At 60.6% G+C, this 16,524-nt stretch overlaps 3 protein-coding genes across 3 annotated transcripts in view; 2 read left to right on the plus strand and 1 right to left on the minus strand.

Moving 5' to 3' along the window:
• Positions 1-15,374, minus strand: part of TSPEAR (thrombospondin type laminin G domain and EAR repeats) — a 121,691-nt gene extending 106,317 nt beyond the window's left edge. The window contains exon 1 of the mRNA XM_036445353.2: positions 14,636-15,374. Within this exon, the coding sequence (XP_036301246.1) occupies positions 14,636-14,720 (85 nt within the window). The 5' untranslated portion in view covers positions 14,721-15,374. The remainder of the gene's footprint in view (positions 1-14,635) is intronic.
• On the plus strand, positions 1,523-2,245 carry LOC118723225 (keratin-associated protein 10-3-like). The gene has a single exon (XM_036445365.2). It carries the CDS (start codon positions 1,544-1,546, stop codon positions 2,243-2,245), a length of 702 nt encoding a protein of 233 aa, XP_036301258.1. The 5' UTR covers positions 1,523-1,543.
• Positions 6,665-7,564, plus strand: LOC123651044 (keratin-associated protein 10-7-like). Its single transcript, XM_045585293.1, has one exon. The coding sequence runs from the start codon at positions 6,814-6,816 to the stop codon at positions 7,543-7,545; it is 732 nt and encodes a 243-aa protein (XP_045441249.1). The 5' UTR covers positions 6,665-6,813; the 3' UTR covers positions 7,546-7,564.
• Positions 15,375-16,524: the final 1,150 nt, after the last annotated feature.

Raw genomic sequence — 16,524 nt, forward strand, 5'->3', positions numbered from 1 at the left:
TTCCCAAACTTGGCTCAGAATCCTTTCAGGTGCCCAGGACCTCCATCATCTGAGACTGTTTTCATATCCAAGTCCCTGGCCCCAAAGCTTGCTAGTTCATCCTAATACATAAAAAAAAAAAAAAAAAAAAAAAAAAAAAAAAAAAAAACCAGGGGTCATCACAACCAAAACAACCGGTCAGACAACCGAACAACAGGCTGTGTAGGGTGACAAGGCTGGCGGGGGGAGGGGCACTTGGGGATGACCAGACTGCTGGGGGGGGCGGGGGGCAGTTAGGGGCAACCAGACCTGCAAAAGGGGGTAGTTGGGGGCAACCAGGCCAGTAGGAGGGGCAGTAAGGGGTGACCAAGCCGGTGGGAGTGGGGGCAGTTAGAGGCAAACAGGCTGGCAGAGGGGGATAGTTGTGGGCAACCAGGCCAGTAGGGAGGGCAGTTGCGCACAACCAGGCGGAGGGGGGGGGATCAGTTAGGAGCCAGTGGTTCCGGATTGTGAGAGGGATGTCCTGGATTGGAGAGGGTGCAGGCTAGGCTGAGGGGACCGCCCCATGCACGAATTTCTTGCACCGGGCCTCTAGTGTGGTTTATAAGAACCAGATGTGCAATAGTCAAGACTTTTGCAAGCGAGTTATTAAACCACTATTGGCTTGAAGTCAGCCATGGTGGGAATATTCATACCACCGTCACTGGCAATCCTGCCAATCTGGGCTTTTCATTTCAGAGAGGCCAGTCCACTTCGTCAGCCCTCACTTCTCCCACTGCCTGTGGGCATCAGGCTCCCTCTGACTTTTATAGTTAAGGACACAGGCCACTGGGTTTCGATCTGGGCTCTTCTGCTTGCTAGGGTGGCTTTGGTGCAAGTTCTTAGCCATGCCTCAGTTTCCCCATCTGTGAAGTGGAAATAACAACAGCTCCTCCCTCACAAGGCTGTTTGTTGTGAGGGTTGTGGAGGTAATATTTATTAAGTTGCTCAGAATAGACGCTGGCATGGCAAGAGCTATTATTTAAGTATTTGCTAATACAATAAAAGTCAACACAGCTCCCAAACCACTCATTGCTGTGAATTCAGGAAAGAATCACACCCCTAAATAAGTAGGATATAAAACAGAATAAAATATGCTTATGATCCCACTGAGCGTTGAGAAATAATAGTAAGAAACCCCAGAAAGCTGCTCAGAGGGGGGCTGTGGGGAATACCTGGCCCTCCCGTGTCCATGCCTAGGTCGGCCCAGCTGTGGAGGCCTCCCTTGCAGCCGGCTCTGTGGGCCCTGGCCTCCCACCTCTCTGGGGTTCAAGGAGCTGAGCTGTCATGGGTCTGTGACAAGCGTCCTCAGGGACTTGCTCCAACAACAAGGAAGCAGACTCTTCCGTGCCCTCATGATGGGACAACACACACCGCTGAGCCATATAAAAGCCCCACCACCCTGAGCAGCTCACACACCTCACAACCACTCCCTCACACACTCATACCTCCTCCAGCTCACACACCTCACAACCACTCCCTCACACACTCACACACTCACACCTCCTCCAGCCTCTATCCCACCATGGCCTCCTCCGCCCTGTCCATCTGCTCCAGCAACCTGAGCTATGGCAACCGCGCCTGCCTGCCCGGTTCCAGTGACTCTTGCACCGACTCCTCCTGGCAGGTGGATGACTGTCCAGAGAGCTGCTGTGAGCCCTCCTGCTGCGCCCCCACCTGCTGTGTCCCCAGCTGCTGCCAGCCCTCCTGCTGCACCCCCAGCTGCTGTGCCCTGGTCCCCACCCAGACCCTCATCTGCACCCCAGTGAGCTGCATGTCCAGCCCCTGCTGCCAGGTGACCTGTGGGCCCAGCCCCTGCCAGTCAGCCTGCACCAGCTCCTGCACCAGCTCCTGCATGCCCTCATGCTGCCAGCCCTCCTGCTGCACCTCCTCCCCCTGCCAGCCCTCTTGCTGTGTGCCCGTCTGCGGCACACCTGTCTGCTGCAAGCCCCTGTGCTGTGTGCCCGTCTGCTCTGGGGCCTCCTCGTGCTGCCAGCCCACCTCCTGCACCTCATCCTGCTGCAGACCCTCCTCCTGCGTGTCCGTCATCTGCCGCCCCGTGTGCAGACCTGCCTGCTGTGTGTCCACCTCCTCCTGCTGTGGCCCTGCCTCCTCCTGCCAGCCCAGCTGCTGCCGCCCGTCCTCCTGCATGTCCCTGATCTGCCGCCCCGTGTGCTCCCGCCCGGCCTGTTGCGTCCCCACCTCGGCCCAGGGGTCCTGCTGCTGAGCAAACATGTCCCCCCTCCCCCAGGCCAGCCAGCTCTATGGGGCACTGCAGGCTTCACAGCCGCCTTAGGTCTATCTCTTAGGAACTCCTGAGTGCGTGGACAGCCCTTCCTCCTCTCAGCCCAGGAGGATGGCCCAGGCTCCCAGCCGCACTCCGCCTGGGGCCCAGGGCTTGGGATGGGGTCCCTGTCCGCAGTGCAAGCCTCAGTGGTCTCACCTCCTCAGAAGCTGCTTGGAAAACCTAATAAACTCACCTGCATTTAACCCTGATGGCACTTGGCTCTCTTTAGGCCGTTTCTGTTCTAATTGCCAGCCAGTCCCCACAGAGGCCGGCCCGCCTGCCGTGTCCCTGCCGGACCCCAGCTGCAGGGGCCCTGCTCTGGCCCTGCCTGTGCTGGCCTGGCGCCTGGCTCCCATCCCCCAGGACCAGGGCCAGGCCAGGCATGGTGGCCTCGGTGGGGGCAGCCCCCTTACCAGGAGCCCACGGCGGTCGATCCTCGGGGACTTGGCAGTGGCCTGTCCTGGCACAGTCACCACACTGCCCTGGGGTCTCCCTCAGAAGCCCTCTTAGAGGGGGGCTCCCTGCAGAAGGGCCTGGCAAGACATGGGGTTCAGTGTCTCCCCCGTGGAGGGACAGCAGCCCCTCTGCCCAGGCCGGGAGGATTGGGGTCAGGCAAGACTGTGGCCTGCTTCCCAAGCCCCCCAGCCCTACCTTCCTCCTCCCCTCTCGGAAGTGTTCTGCTGGGATCTCCTCCCACATCACAGGGATAAATAAAGCCAGCCGTCCTCCCTCCCGCTCAGTGCTGCCTGCACCCCTCAGCCCTCCAGAGGGGAGCCGCCCCATTTCTCCCCTACTCACCCCTGCACCGCAACATCCTTCCCTCCCCCTCACACACCACGCCGCTGACCCTGCCAACAACTGCTGAGCTCAGCCTCACTCTCATCCCTTCTCCGGGGGCCCAATCCCTGCAGAGCTTGGCCCTCAGCCCCGGAGGTGTCCCTCCTGCCCCTTCACTCTCTGCCTGTCCTGTGCCCATCACCCCACCCCACCTCTTCCCTAGGGTATGAGGACTTGGCTCTTTCCCCTGACACAGCCCCAGAGCCTCTCCTGGACTCGGGGCACTTACACCTGCAGACAGGAACTTCCTCCGCCTTGCCTCAGAGTGGGACCCCTGCCCAGCCCTCTGGACTCTGCCCCCAATCCCCCACCCCTCACACACATCCGCCTGCCGCTGAGCCTGAGGTGCTTCCCATTGGCCTTTGTTCCCCTGCTTGCTCAAGGACTCTGGGCAGCTGTTTGTTCCCCTGCTTGCTCAAGGACTCTGGGCAGCTGCCCAAGGCTGCCGCTGCCAGGCTCTGGGGTGGGACACCCCTCCCACCACCCCCCGCCCCGCCAGCAGAGTCGTGTTCTGGGGGCTCCCCATGACACGTGCACATTGTTCTCTAAACGCATTTTGGGGAGAAAACGAGCCTTAGTCCAGTAGAAGATGCTGATCAGGAGAAAGGTGATGGTGATGGGTTTGGGAGAAACTGCCATCTAGGCCCCACGTCATGGCGGCCACAGCGTGAGCGAAGGGAGCCGCGGTGGGCTCCCCTGCGCTTGGCTGGGCAGAGCCATGTGTCTGTTCTGCGGTCCTGCCCTCACCTGGAGTTCTGCGCATGAGCAGCTGGGATGGAGGGAGAAGCAGAGAGAGCAGGCTGCCCGGGGTGCTCCTCTCACCCACAGCCACCTCGCAAGCAGCAGCCTGGGAGCTCGTTTCCATAGGCGCCGCCCGTGAAAGACGTGTCTGGACGGACAGACAGGCCTCCTGTTGCCTCAGAATGCTGAGGAAGCCCGGAAATCAGAGCTTCGAATCTGACTGTAGGGCCCGGTAGTGTGAGCTCGCCGTTGGGCCTGAGGCCTCGGCCCCTGCTGTGCACGTTCCGGTCAAACCCACGCTGGACCAGCGGCAGGATGCATCCCGGTTCTTCATGGCAATCGGAGTTGCCTTGCTAAGCATGATGCTGCCATGTGGCCAACAAAACCACAGTAAGGCCAGTGGCTTGGTGACGCACCGGGTAAGCATCAGGCACTGAACGTGTTCAAATCACACAGCAGCCCTGGCCGGTTCGGCTCAGTGGACAGAGCATCGGCCTGTGGATTGGATACTCCCGGGCTCAAATCCGGTCAAGGGCACATACCTCAGTTGCAGGTTCAATCCCTGGCCTTGGTCAGGGTGCATGCAGGAGGCAACCAATCGATGTGTCTCTCTAACACCAATGTTTCTATCTTTCCCCCTCTCTTCCACTCTCTAAGTAAGTAAATAAATAAATAAATAAATAAATAAATATCAATGGATAAATATCCTCGGGTAAAGCTTAAAATAAATAAATAAATAAATAGATGATAGATAATAAATCAATCACACAATGGCCTGGGTACACTGGGACGCCATCTTGTTGAAGAGGAAGCGGGGCCCACAGTGACCTGCCAAGGTCATACACACCGAATCAGGCAGTGCGAGTGAGGGGTGGGCGGAGCGGGGAGAGACCCTGTGGGGAGGTGAGACAGGGAGTGTTTGCAAAGAATGCCGCCGTGGGCCAATCTCGTCCCCAAAGACAGCCTCGTCCTAACGCCGCACCTGTGGGTGTCACCTTGTGGGGAAGGACCTGCAGACTGACCAGAGGCTGCTGATTAAATTAAGAATCTCGCGATGAGAGACAATCCATGGTCAGCCAGGTGGGCCCCGTGGGGCCTCACATGTGTCCTTCACAGAGAGAGAGACGCCACTTCCTTCTCACACAGACAAGGAGGCGGACACATAACCAGAGGCAGAGCCTGGAACGCCGGCATCACGGCCAAGATATGCCCGGAGCCTCAGCAGCTGGAAGCGGCAGGAAAGACACCCCTGGAGGCTATGACACTTGGGGTCTCAGCTCAGGAAACTGCACTCAGGTGGTCTCCAGAGTCTGAGAGGACCCATGTCAGTCGTTTTAAACCTCCGAGTGTATGGCCAATTGTCACAGCCCCAGGGCACAGGACACAAAATCAAATGTACGGTCAGCCCTCACTGAGCGTGGTGGAGAGATTCTGCAGTTTTAATAACAAACAACTGCAGGCTGGAACCGGTTTGGCTCAGTGGATAGAGCATGGGCCTGGGGATTGGAAGGTCCTGTGTTCGATTCTGGTCAAGGGCATGTACCTTGGTTGCGGGCACATCCCCAGTAGGGGGCTGTGCAGAAGGCAGCTAGTCGATGTTTCTCTCTCATCGATGTTTCTGGCTCTCTATCCCTTTCCCTTCCTCTCTGTAAAAAATCAATAAAATATATATTTTTTTTAAAATAACTGCAGGAAATAACAAAGTCAACTTAACCACAGACGCGGAAGACAAACAAGAGTTGGGTTCCTACGGCATCTCATCAACATTACCGTGAGAAATATCGGTACTTTGAGGCCCTGCTGCAGATGGCAAACTTTGCATGATACATGTAGCTTTCACACTTTCTCAGGGTTCTGGTTAAAATGCCATTGAGCTCAGCTGGTGTGGCTCAGCGGTGGAGCAGAAATCTATGAACCAGGAGGTCAGGGTCCAATTCCCGGTCAGGGCACGTGCCCAGGTGGTGGGCTCAATCCTCGGGGGGGGGGGGGGGCGCGTGCAGGCAGCAGCCGATCAATGATTCTCTCTCATCATCAGTGTTTCTGTGTCTCTCTCCCTCCCCCTTCCTACATGTGTCTTGACCACCCGGCCCTTGCCCACAGCAAACCCCGCCAGCTTACGCCACAGGCGGGAGGAAGAACAGCACAAAACCCCCAAGCTGCACCTGTCTATCAAGCCCAACCTGAGGCAGGGACAGCTGGCGCCCACCACAGGCAGAACTGGCCACAACCCTCCTCTTCCCTCCATCCGGCAGTGTTTCCCAAACTTTTGACATATGTGTACCCCTTCTATAATTTTCGTAATGCTGAGTACCCCTCATACTCATGAGAACGTAGAATTAAGCGCAGCTAAGCACGGTGCAGTGCATATCCCCACCAAACTCCGGTGCAACGCGTACCCCCACCAATTTCTTCCCGTACCCCTGGGGGTACGCGTACCACACTTTGTGAAACACTGATCTACAGGAACTCGGTGACAATGCAAAAGAAAGGGGACCCAATGCCCCAGAGACAGGCACTCACATGAGGAGCCATTCCTGGGACCCAGAATCCAAGTTACCCACCCCCAGCACCAGGTCCCTGCGATGAGCATTCACTCAGCAGCCCACCCTCTGTCCACCTGCCCCAGCTCCACCCAGCCTGGCCTCTCAGGCCACTCAGCAGGCTTGGTCAGGACTGGCCACCCAACCACAAGCACAGGCAGGACTTTTATGAGCTGGCCAGCACCTCCTAAGAAAATAAACCAGCCCTCACGAGGGCTCCCCAGGAACAGGCTCCAAACACCAACAAGGAAGGAAGGGCGTGGGGAGCCTCCTGCTGGGGCAACACACAACACAGAGGAGGGGTATAAAAGCTGACAGCCCTGGCACCTCACACACTCACACTCACACACCTACACACTCCTCCCAGCTCACCTCCAGCCTCTGCCCACCATGGCCGCCTCCGCCCTGTCCGTCTGCTCCAGCAACCTGAACTACGGCAACCGCGCCTGCCTGCCCGGGTCTGGTGACTCCTGCACTGACTCCTCCTGGCAAGCGGACGACTGTCCAGAGAGCTGCTGTGAGCCCTCCTGCTGCCAGCCCTCCTGCTGTGTCCCCAGCTGCTGTGTCCCCTCCTGCTACACCCCCAGCTGCTGCCAGCCCACCTGCTGCACTCCCAGCTGTTGTGCCCCAGCTCGCTGCCTGACCTTTGTCTGCACCCCAGTGAGCTGCATGTCCAGCCCCTGCTGCCAGGTGACCTGTGGGTCCAGCCCCTGCCAGTCAGCCTGCACCAGCTCCTGCATCAGCTCCTGCCAGCCCTCCTGCTGCACCTCCTCCCCCTGCCAGCAGGCCTGCTGTGTGCCCGTCTGCAGCACACCGGTCTGCTGCAAGCCCATGTGCTGTGTGCCCGTCTGCTCTGGGGCCACCCCCTGCTCAGTCTCCTCGTGCTGCCAGCCCACCTCCTGCACCTCATCCTGCTGCAGACCCTCCTCCTGCATGTCCGTCATCTGCCGCCCCGTGTGCAGGCCTGCCTGCTGTGTGCCCACCTCCTCCTGCTGTGGCCCCACCTCCTCCTGCCAGCCCATCTGCTGCCGCCCGTCCTCCTGCATGTCCCTGATCTGCCGCCCCGTGTGCTCCCGCCCGGCCTGCTGCGTCCCCACCTCGGCCCAGACGTCCTGCTGCTGAGCAGGCATGTCCCCCAGGGCCAGCCCCCACTCCCCTCACAACACCCTTCAGGATTAACCCAGCACATGCACCGGGACGTGTCTCCACATGAACGCTTGCTAGCCTCAGACCCCAACCACCAGGCTGAGCCTGTCTGCAGCCCTACATCAGGCCCAGATGAAGCTGAGATGACCCTCCCCTGTTAGTGGGGGTCCCGGGTTGCTTCTGACAGACCTGGCTCCTGGCCTTTCTCCCATAGTCCCCTCCCTGAGACCTCTGCCTGGTCTCGAACCCCGCACCCCCGATGCTGTTTGCCCTCCCCTCTTCATACACGTTTCTCGAGCGGAGTGAATAAACGTGCTGTCCTGGCTACCCTTGTCCTCTCTCTGGGCCTAGTTGTGGGTTTTGTCCAGCTTCCCAGAGTAACAGAACCCTGGCGTCTGCATCTTTAGACACAGTCAGTCACACCTTGGGAGAGCTTTTCCAGCAATGCTGTCTGAGGCCCACCCGGGGCGGTCCCCGGCCCGCACTCCTGTGTCTGCGCCTCCGGGCAGCTCTGGGGGGTTGTGCTGCATGTCTGGGGTTCAAGTGGCCAACAGCCCCCTGGCCAGCAGGCCCTTGGCGGGAGGACCCTGCTGTCCCTCTCTGATCAGGGTGAGGACCCCAGGGGGGCAGGGCACCCGCTGGCTTCTGGGCCCAGAGGCTGTGGGACCAGGACATTCAACCTGGTCCCACAAACAACCAGATTTCTGCACCTGTCCCTCCACCTCCCCTTGAACATCTTCATTTTATTCAAACGTCCCAAACCCACCTGACTGTGCCGCACAGGCCAATGGCAACCTCCTGGCCCCCAGCCCAGCCCAGGTCCAGCCTGAGTGCAGCAGAGTCAGAGGGGAAAGCCAGAGGGCAGGCGGTTCAAGGGCTCACCCTCTGGGGGCCGGGCCTGCTGCCTTTGGAAAACCCTTTTGTTGTTGTTGTTGTTGTTGTTGTTGTTGTTTCCCTCCTTGCCGGTTTGGCTGGGGCGCCCACATTTCCCCAACTTCCCAAGCGCCCCCCCCTCACTCCTGGACAGAGCCACTTCCTACCTGAGGTCCCCTGCCTCCATACCCCAGCCAATGCCCCCTCCTCGCCCGCGACCCTCCCGCCCCCACCACTCTCCTGGGGGCTGCTACGAATGGGTTGGAGTCATGACGATAAAGGTGCAGTGGTTCCCACCCAAGTTCAAGGCCCTGAACTCCACCCCCCCAGCCCCACCCGCGACCCCAGCGGAGTCCGGTCCGGAAAGCCGCCCCGACCAAGGCTCCCGGGTTTAACCAGAAGCAGCCAGAGAAGCCACCGCCTGCGCGCGGCGCTGCTCCGCTCTGCGGGGCGCCGGCAGCGCCTGCCCCCCTGGTGACCTTCCCCGGAGCGCCCGGCTCAGCCCGACCCGACCCGACCCGACCCCGGGGCGCGACACGCACGCTCCCAGGGGAGGCGACGGCCCGGTGCAGGGCTTCCCCGACGCCCGCCCAGCGGCGTTTCCCCGGCTGCTCCGTCTCCAGCCGCTGCTCGCAGGCCCGCCAGGGGGCGCTGCGGAGCTGCACCCGAGCCCGGGAGGCCGGCGGCGGGCGCCGCGCAGGCCGCGGGGGGAAGAGCAGGAGACGGGTTATCTCCTGGATGGACATGCTCTGGGTTTATTTTCTCAGCGGAGCACGCGCGTGCACACTCACACGCACACACCGCCTGCCCCTCTGCATAGCACAACACCCTCTGGTCCCCGTGCTCCCCTGGACCCAGCCCGGTCCGCAGACCCGACCTCAGGCCACCTCTACCCCCTCCCCTGCCCAAAGGGGGCAGCTCCCCATGCCAGGTCGCCCGCCTCCTTCTTCCGTCGCCACAACCCAGGCGGCAACGGAGGGGGCTCCCGGGCTGCAAGCCGACCCCGGAGTCACCTGGGCAGCGAGGCTGGTATCTCCCCCCATCACCCCCCACCTCCACCAATGGCAGGTACGTGAGCCTGGCATTGCTCGAGATGCTTCTTAGATTGGATTCTTCTGAGACAGTCCTCCCCCGCAAAAACAATCTCCACCGCAGGGCAAAAGTTAACAGAGTCGCTGCGAGGGAAGGGAGGGGCTCCTACGGCCAGAGTCCGCATTCCAGGTGCTCCTGCAATCAGAGGTGCGGGGTTGGGGTGCGGAGGGTGACAGGCAAGCATCCTGTCCCATCTTCCTACCCCTCCCTGCTCCCCCCACCCCCACCCAGACTTGGATGAGAAGGGTAGTGGGCCCCTCCTGCCCCAACACGGAGTTCTCTAAGCCTGGGGCTCAGAATCCACCTGGGAGGATGGGGGTGGGGGGAAGGGGGTGCAGAGGGGACGGGGAAATGGGGTGGTCCATCAGGAAACAGGTCCAGACCCCAAGCCTGCGCCTTGACTGTGGACCAAGACTGCCGGGAAATCCATGATTTACTTTCGAAGATGGAAACCACAGAATCAACGGTTCTGATCTTTATGAGATCCCATTAGAAAAAAAAAAGTGAATATTCTTTGTTTCCCAATTTCTGTGCAGACAATTTTAAAATGCCCCTGTCCTAACAGCTGATCGTGTTTTAAAGGAAAATAGGTGTCAGGGTGACAGTGCGCTGGTGTCAGCACGGCCTCCTCTGTGCTGGGGGAGAGGGGATGGTGTCCCTCAGGCCTGTGTTTGGAGGGACAGGGGGAGTGCAGGTCGCTGAGCCTGACCCGGTGGGGTGGGAGTGATCATCCATTTAATGTCACGTATGAACTTTTGCTAAAAGTTAGCGCTACAGGTGATGGGACTGGCCAGCCACTCCGGGGCCCAGCAGAACTGTCAGCCTCCTCCCCCTCCATGGGCTCCGGCCTCCGGGGCCTCCAGTGCGGGCCAGGGGCTGCTCTCAGATTCCCAGGGGCCGGTGGGCGCTGCACGGCGGACCAGGAGAGAGAAGCTGCAGGCTCGGTCACTGCAAACGGCTAAGAGGCTTGGCTGATGTGAATGTGAGCCACCAGCAGGGTGACTCCCAGGAACGGGTTTCAGGGCCTCTCACACCTGGAATCCCCACTGAAGCACCGCCCACCCCAGAGCTCCTGGCGAGGAAGTCCAAGGGCAAAGGCCCTGAAAGGACCTGTGCCCCCCACCCCTGCTCACTGCCCCAGCGGCAAAGGGGCCCCAATGCCCACTGCCGCCCAGCCAGCTGCTTTAAAATGCAAACCTGTTCCCAGCATTCCCTGGGCACTTCTCCGTCTCCAAGGCTGCAGGGCACGCCAGGCCTGACCCCTCCACCCACTCCTGCACTCAGCCCACCGCCCACCGTGGGGTCCCTGCCGAGAGCCTTGGCCATGTGGCTCCTCTGGGTTCTCCTGCCTCCGGCCCAGGGGGCCACAGCTGTCTGCTCTGCGCAGCTGCGGTTCGATGGAGGTGTAAGTCCCCAGCCTTGGGACGCTCTGCCTTCTGCTGTGACCCAGCCGCCATCTTTGCCTAGGATTGGACAAACGAAGGAGGGAAGGGGGGAGGATGGATGGGTGCCGTGTGGATTAGGCCCTGAGTCCTGGGTGAGGACCCACCTCTGGCTGATTCCAGGTGACAGACGACACTCACAGACACAACCCAGAAGGTGGGACACGGTTCTCCTGACTTCCCATCCCCATCAGACACCCCCTTTACCCCTTTCTCTGCCCAGCTCCCCGAAGCCTGTCAGTGACCCCGATGCATTAGGTCGAGCTGTCCCCCAGAATTACGGCTCCCACAGGACTCTCCACCGTGGCCTCCTGCCTGGTTGGGACAAGCCGAGTTGGGATGGACAATAGGGACTCTCCATCAGCACCACCGGCCCCCACCCATGGCCGCTGCCCCCTCCCTGTTGGAGAGCCCCCCTCTGGGACATGCCCACCCAGGTGTCTCCCCGAAGGACACCCACACGTGTGTCATGCCGCTGGAACCACGGGCCTTTTATAGGAGCCCAGTGGGTCTTCGCAATCCCTATCTCCACTTCTCTATTCCAAGGCAACTGGCCGCTGCTGAGGGGTGCCAGCCTCAGAGGCCATGGCCTGGCTCCGAGGGTCAGGGAGGCCAATAGCACGAGAGGCATCCTGGCCCAGAATCCTGCGGGCCACCCTCAACCCACGGAGCCCACACCAGGGCACGCCCTGAGCCCCAGCTGCTGGCTCCAGAGCCGCTTCCACCCTCTCATCCCGAGGCCGGTCCAGCGGCTGCACCTCCCACCAGCCCCTGGCCCTGGAGGCTTGTTCGTGCTGCCCACCCGCTGGGCCGTCTCAGGCGTGGCTGGGACTGAGGCTTGACCACCAGGCAAACGGTGCAGAAGGGCCAGCCAGTCCCCTGGCCCCACCCCTCTGCAGAGGGTCCCAGCCACACTGCCTTCCCTTAGGACCGTGGTCAGCAAACCGCGGCTCGAGAGCCACATGCGGCTCTTTGGCCCCCTGTGTGTGGCTCGGCGTTAGAACCACTTCTTCAAAATAGACTCACTCAGGCCAAAAACTGACTTCTGCGCTTGGGCCACAAAGTTTCAATCACGCGCCCACATGTGGTATTTTGTGGAAGAGCCACACTCAAAAGGCCAAAGGGCCGCATGTGGCTTGAGAGCCGCAGTTTGCCGGCCACTGCCCTAAGAGGTGTCCATCGGCATGAGCTTGCCCAAAAAGGGCCTTGGTGACATTCTGCTGGTCAGTCCACACCTGAATGGTCCCGGCCAGTTTCCCAGGGACCCCTGCCTGCTCCCCTGCCCAGACCCCACGCCCCCTTTAACTGGGACACAGCTCCTGCAGTCCCAACCCTCCGAAAGCCAGTGAGGTGGCCTGCTTCCTGTCCAGACAAGGCCCCCCTCCCCAACCCGGGCCTCCTGCACTGCCCTCTCCGTGCCTCCCGAAGCCACACAGACACCAAGTCCCACTGCGCCACGGTCCCCTGTCCTCCCCGCTCCCGGCCGCTCCAGCCTCCGCATCTGCCCGGACTTCCTCTCCCCTCTGCTGCCCCGCTGCCCAGGGACACCTGGAAATCCTGGTCTGGAGGTCCCCGCAGCCCTGCAGGGACCTTAAGCCACCTGATGCTAGGGAGCGAGGGGGACCAGGACAGAGAGATGGCACAATGGTGGCGAGCAGAACGGCCTTCTCCCAGCCCAGCATCCTCCTGCGAGGGGAGCGCGCAAGCTGAAGCCTTCACCGCTGTCCTGAGACCCGCACCTCAGCCACCAGCCACCCTCCAAGAGTCGGGGCCAGGACTCCACATCCCGGTACCTCAGCCGAGGCCCCGCACAATGGCAGGCCCGTGAACAAAGCCCAGAGGGAGGTGGAGTCCAGCCCCTACACAGGCGAGCACTCACACACGCACACACCACCCTGCAGGTAACTCCGGTGCTTTGCAAAGCCGAAGGCAGTCAAAGCGGTGTTTTCAACTCCCCGCGCTCCCGGCTCGCCTTTCCACAAGGGTCTTGGGACGGTTCCAGATGTAGTTCAATACTATTTCGTGACTTTTATCTCTCCTCTCTCGGCTGTGGTATTCAGAACTGGGTCATCTTTTAACTATTTGCAATGTGCCTTCGGGGGAGAGGGGGCGGGCTTTATAAATAACCTGTATTATTATGATGCAGGTTGATTCTGCTCCCAGCGCCGAAGGGAGCGTGAAGGTACATGTCAGTGACTCATTCCCACCGGGACACCGCCGCGAACTCAGGACGCACGGCCCCTGAGCCGCACAGGTCCTTAGGGGGCTGCTGGGACCCCGCGTTCCGCCCTCTATACCAGGGGGGAGTTGGGCCTTCCATCACAGGGGACTTCTCACAGGTTGACCTGGCTCCCCTATGATTTTCAAATCTGGTGCTCAAGACAGGAAAGGGGGCAGGTGCAGCCCCCTACTCAGGTGCCCCTGCACTCCCACAGCGGCTGCCTGAGGACCCCACCGGCTGCTCACCTCCTGCTCGGGGTGCTGGCCGTTTAGGGTGGGGGCAGGGGAGTTTAACAGACACCCCCCACACCCATGCCAGTCAGTGCTCCAACTCAGATCAGCAGCCGGCATCCCCTGGTCTCCTCACTGGGAGCCAAGTGCCATCGGAGCAAAGAGCCCTGGCACAGAGGGGCTTCGCTGACCCCAGGGAACCAGGATTGAATAATTTTCAAATAAAACCAGAACCACACCACCCCCTTTCGGCGACTCCCTGCGACACAAGGCCACACGTGCCTGCATCACTGGCTCATGGTCTGACATCCAGCTTTATGGCTACCAGGCCTCGTTTCCCTGTTACTTTGCTTTTTAAAAAAAATTATTACTTTTTAATCTCTTGGTAGATAATCCAGGAAGGTACGGTGGTGTCATGGCCATTAGCAAGTCCACTGGGCCTTTCTTTCTTTTTTTCGTTTTTTAAAATATATTTTATTTTATTTTTTTTTTTTTTACAGAGATGAAGAGAGAGGGATAGAGAGTTAGAAACATCGATGAGAGAGAATCATCGATCAGCTGCCTCCTGCACACCCCACCAGGGATGTGCCTGCAACCAAGGTACATACCCTTGACCAGAATCGAACCCGGGACCTTTCGGTCCGCAGACCGCTCTATCCACTGAGCCAAACTGGTTTCGGCCACTGGGCCTTTCTGTAAAGAAGGGAGCATCATTGGCCCACCCTCACCCCTGTTCCCCCCCGCCTCGCCGGCCGCCCTGGTGTGCTGGCCAGGGGAGCCCCGCTCTGATGGAGGTCCCCCCAAAAGGTGGTTTGGGGCTGTGCCCCTCTCCCTCACTCCCCACGGGACAGAACCACCAGGCTGGGGGGCGGCCCTGCGCTTCGCCAAGTGCCGCCCGGGTTCCCCGCCTCCTCCGAGGGCCTCATTCCTGAAGCAGGTGGAAGGCCTTCCCCCAGGAGGGCAAGCAGGTAAGCACATGCGAAGGGCCTCCGATGGCGGCTGCCGAGCGCTTTGAACCGAGTCCCCACCCTGGGAGCAGTTAAAGACGGAGTTTCTATTGTGATTGCCTCCCTGCTCCCTTTCATCTTCCCCTCCTCTGCCCGTCCCACCTCTGCCCGTCCGAGGGCACCGGGGACCTTGGGTGGCATCGGGAAGTGGCACTTAGTGCCTAGCCACACCGCCCTGCTCCAGGGCAGCAGCCCCCTTACCTGTGCAGGGCTCCCACCGCCGGCCACCTCGGCCCGGAGTCACCAGGGGCAGGAGCACGGCGCACAGCGTCAGCAGGATCGACATGAGGGGTCTGGGTGCCAAGCTCCATCCAGGGCTCGCCCGCGGCTCCTCAGACACCTGGGTCGGCCCCTTGCACGGGGCCCCTGGCAGTCACTGGGATGGCCGCATGCCAGGCCCGGGGCAGGGACAGGGGTGGCCGAGGCGGCAGCCCGCGTCTAGCAGCTCCGGGGAGGCAGGTGGTGCGGGCAGGTCGGGGCTGCAGCCGCCCGCCGTCTAGCTCCTGGCTTCGGCGCGGGCGCGGGCTCGGGCTCGGGGGCTGCGGTGCAGGTGACAGCTGATAACATCTCCGCACGGGCCCCGATTAGTCATTGGCAAAGCGCGTTTTTCCCAAAGGAAAAGACAGAAATAGATCGTCCAGGGGAGCGCGGAGAGCAAACCAGAAAAACCCAGAGAACCAGTTTTCCTCGCAGGGAGCGCTGCGCTGCTGGCAGCCTGAGGACGGAGCTCGGCCACCGGCTGGGGGGCGCCCAGGGGATCCCCGAGGGGAGGCGCCGGCTGGCTGGGCTCCGCTGCAGGTGCCCCGCGGTGCGGGTCCGGGCGACCGGCCCCCACGCTCTCCCGGGCCCGGCCCCGGGTCCCCGCGCTCCGCTGGGTCCCCCGGTGGCGGCGGCAGGTCCCTGCTCTCAGCAGTGGACGTCCCCCTTTTATCTGGTGCCCGGCCCTCCGGAGGGTGTGTGGGTTTGTCAACTGTTGGGTTTCAGGAATTTCCCTCCGGAGGGAAGTCAGTCCTTCAAGGGAACAGCTAATGAGGAGAGAGTCGCCCGGGGGAGGGGAGTGAGCACGTGCGTGTTTGGCGGGCGGTTCGCAGCTTCAAGGCTCGGGGTCACTCCAGCCTGACCTCTCAAACCGCAGCTGACGTGAAGTGCCGCTCCAGGCGGACAGCCGTGAAGGGAGGCTGGTCTTTGGAAAGCAGCCTGCCCGCCCGCCTGCCCCTCCCAGCCGCTCGGGGACAGGCGGGGAGGGAGTTCCCGGCGGTTGGCAAGGGGCTTATGCCCTCGTAGGAGACCCTGGCATCCCTGTCCGGCACTGGCAGCTGCCCCCGGGCCAGTGGGACCCCTCTCAGCGGCCCCTGAGATGCAGGTTGCAGTGTGAGCCCCAAGCTCCCCCCGGGGAACCCCAGCTCCAGGTCTGGGCAGAGGCTGCTCGGGACACAGGTGTTTGTGGAAAGCACACACCCTGGGGTTGGGGCTTGCTGGAGGGTGGAGACAGAGGCAGAGACCGGGGGAGAGACAGGCAGGGAGAGAGGGAGAGAGAGTGTCACAGGCTCCTTCAGCCTCTGTGCCTGGAGAGCCTCTCTCTCTCTCTCTCTCTCTCTCTCTCTCTCTCTCTCTCTCTCTCTCTCTCTCTCTCCCAATGTACACTGAGTGGCCAGATTACTGTGATCTCTGAATGCATAATAATCTGGCCACTCAGTGTGTGTGTATATATATATATATTAGAGGCCCGATACATGAATTCATGTATGGGTGGGGTCCGGCCAGCTTGGCCAGGGAGAAGGGACATAGGTGGTTGGCTAGCCTGCCTGCTGGTCAAACTCCTGGTCGAGGGGACAATTTGCATATTAGCCTTTTATTATATAGGATATACACGGAGTGGCCAGATTATTATGTGTCCAGAGATCATCATAATCTGGCCATTCGGTGTATAGATAGATGATAGATGTGTGTGTGTGTGTGTGTGTGTGTGTTAGTATCTGTTGATACTGAGGATCAACATACACATCTATCATTTCGCAGGGAGAGCTCCACTGCTGGCAGCCTTGAGGACGCCACACATCCATCATCATTAATATATCTATCAATATATA

The sequence above is a fragment of the Pipistrellus kuhlii genome, unplaced genomic scaffold (genome assembly GCF_014108245.1).
Source record: "Pipistrellus kuhlii isolate mPipKuh1 unplaced genomic scaffold, mPipKuh1.p scaffold_m20_p_2, whole genome shotgun sequence".
Taxonomy (NCBI): Eukaryota; Metazoa; Chordata; class Mammalia; order Chiroptera; family Vespertilionidae; genus Pipistrellus; species Pipistrellus kuhlii.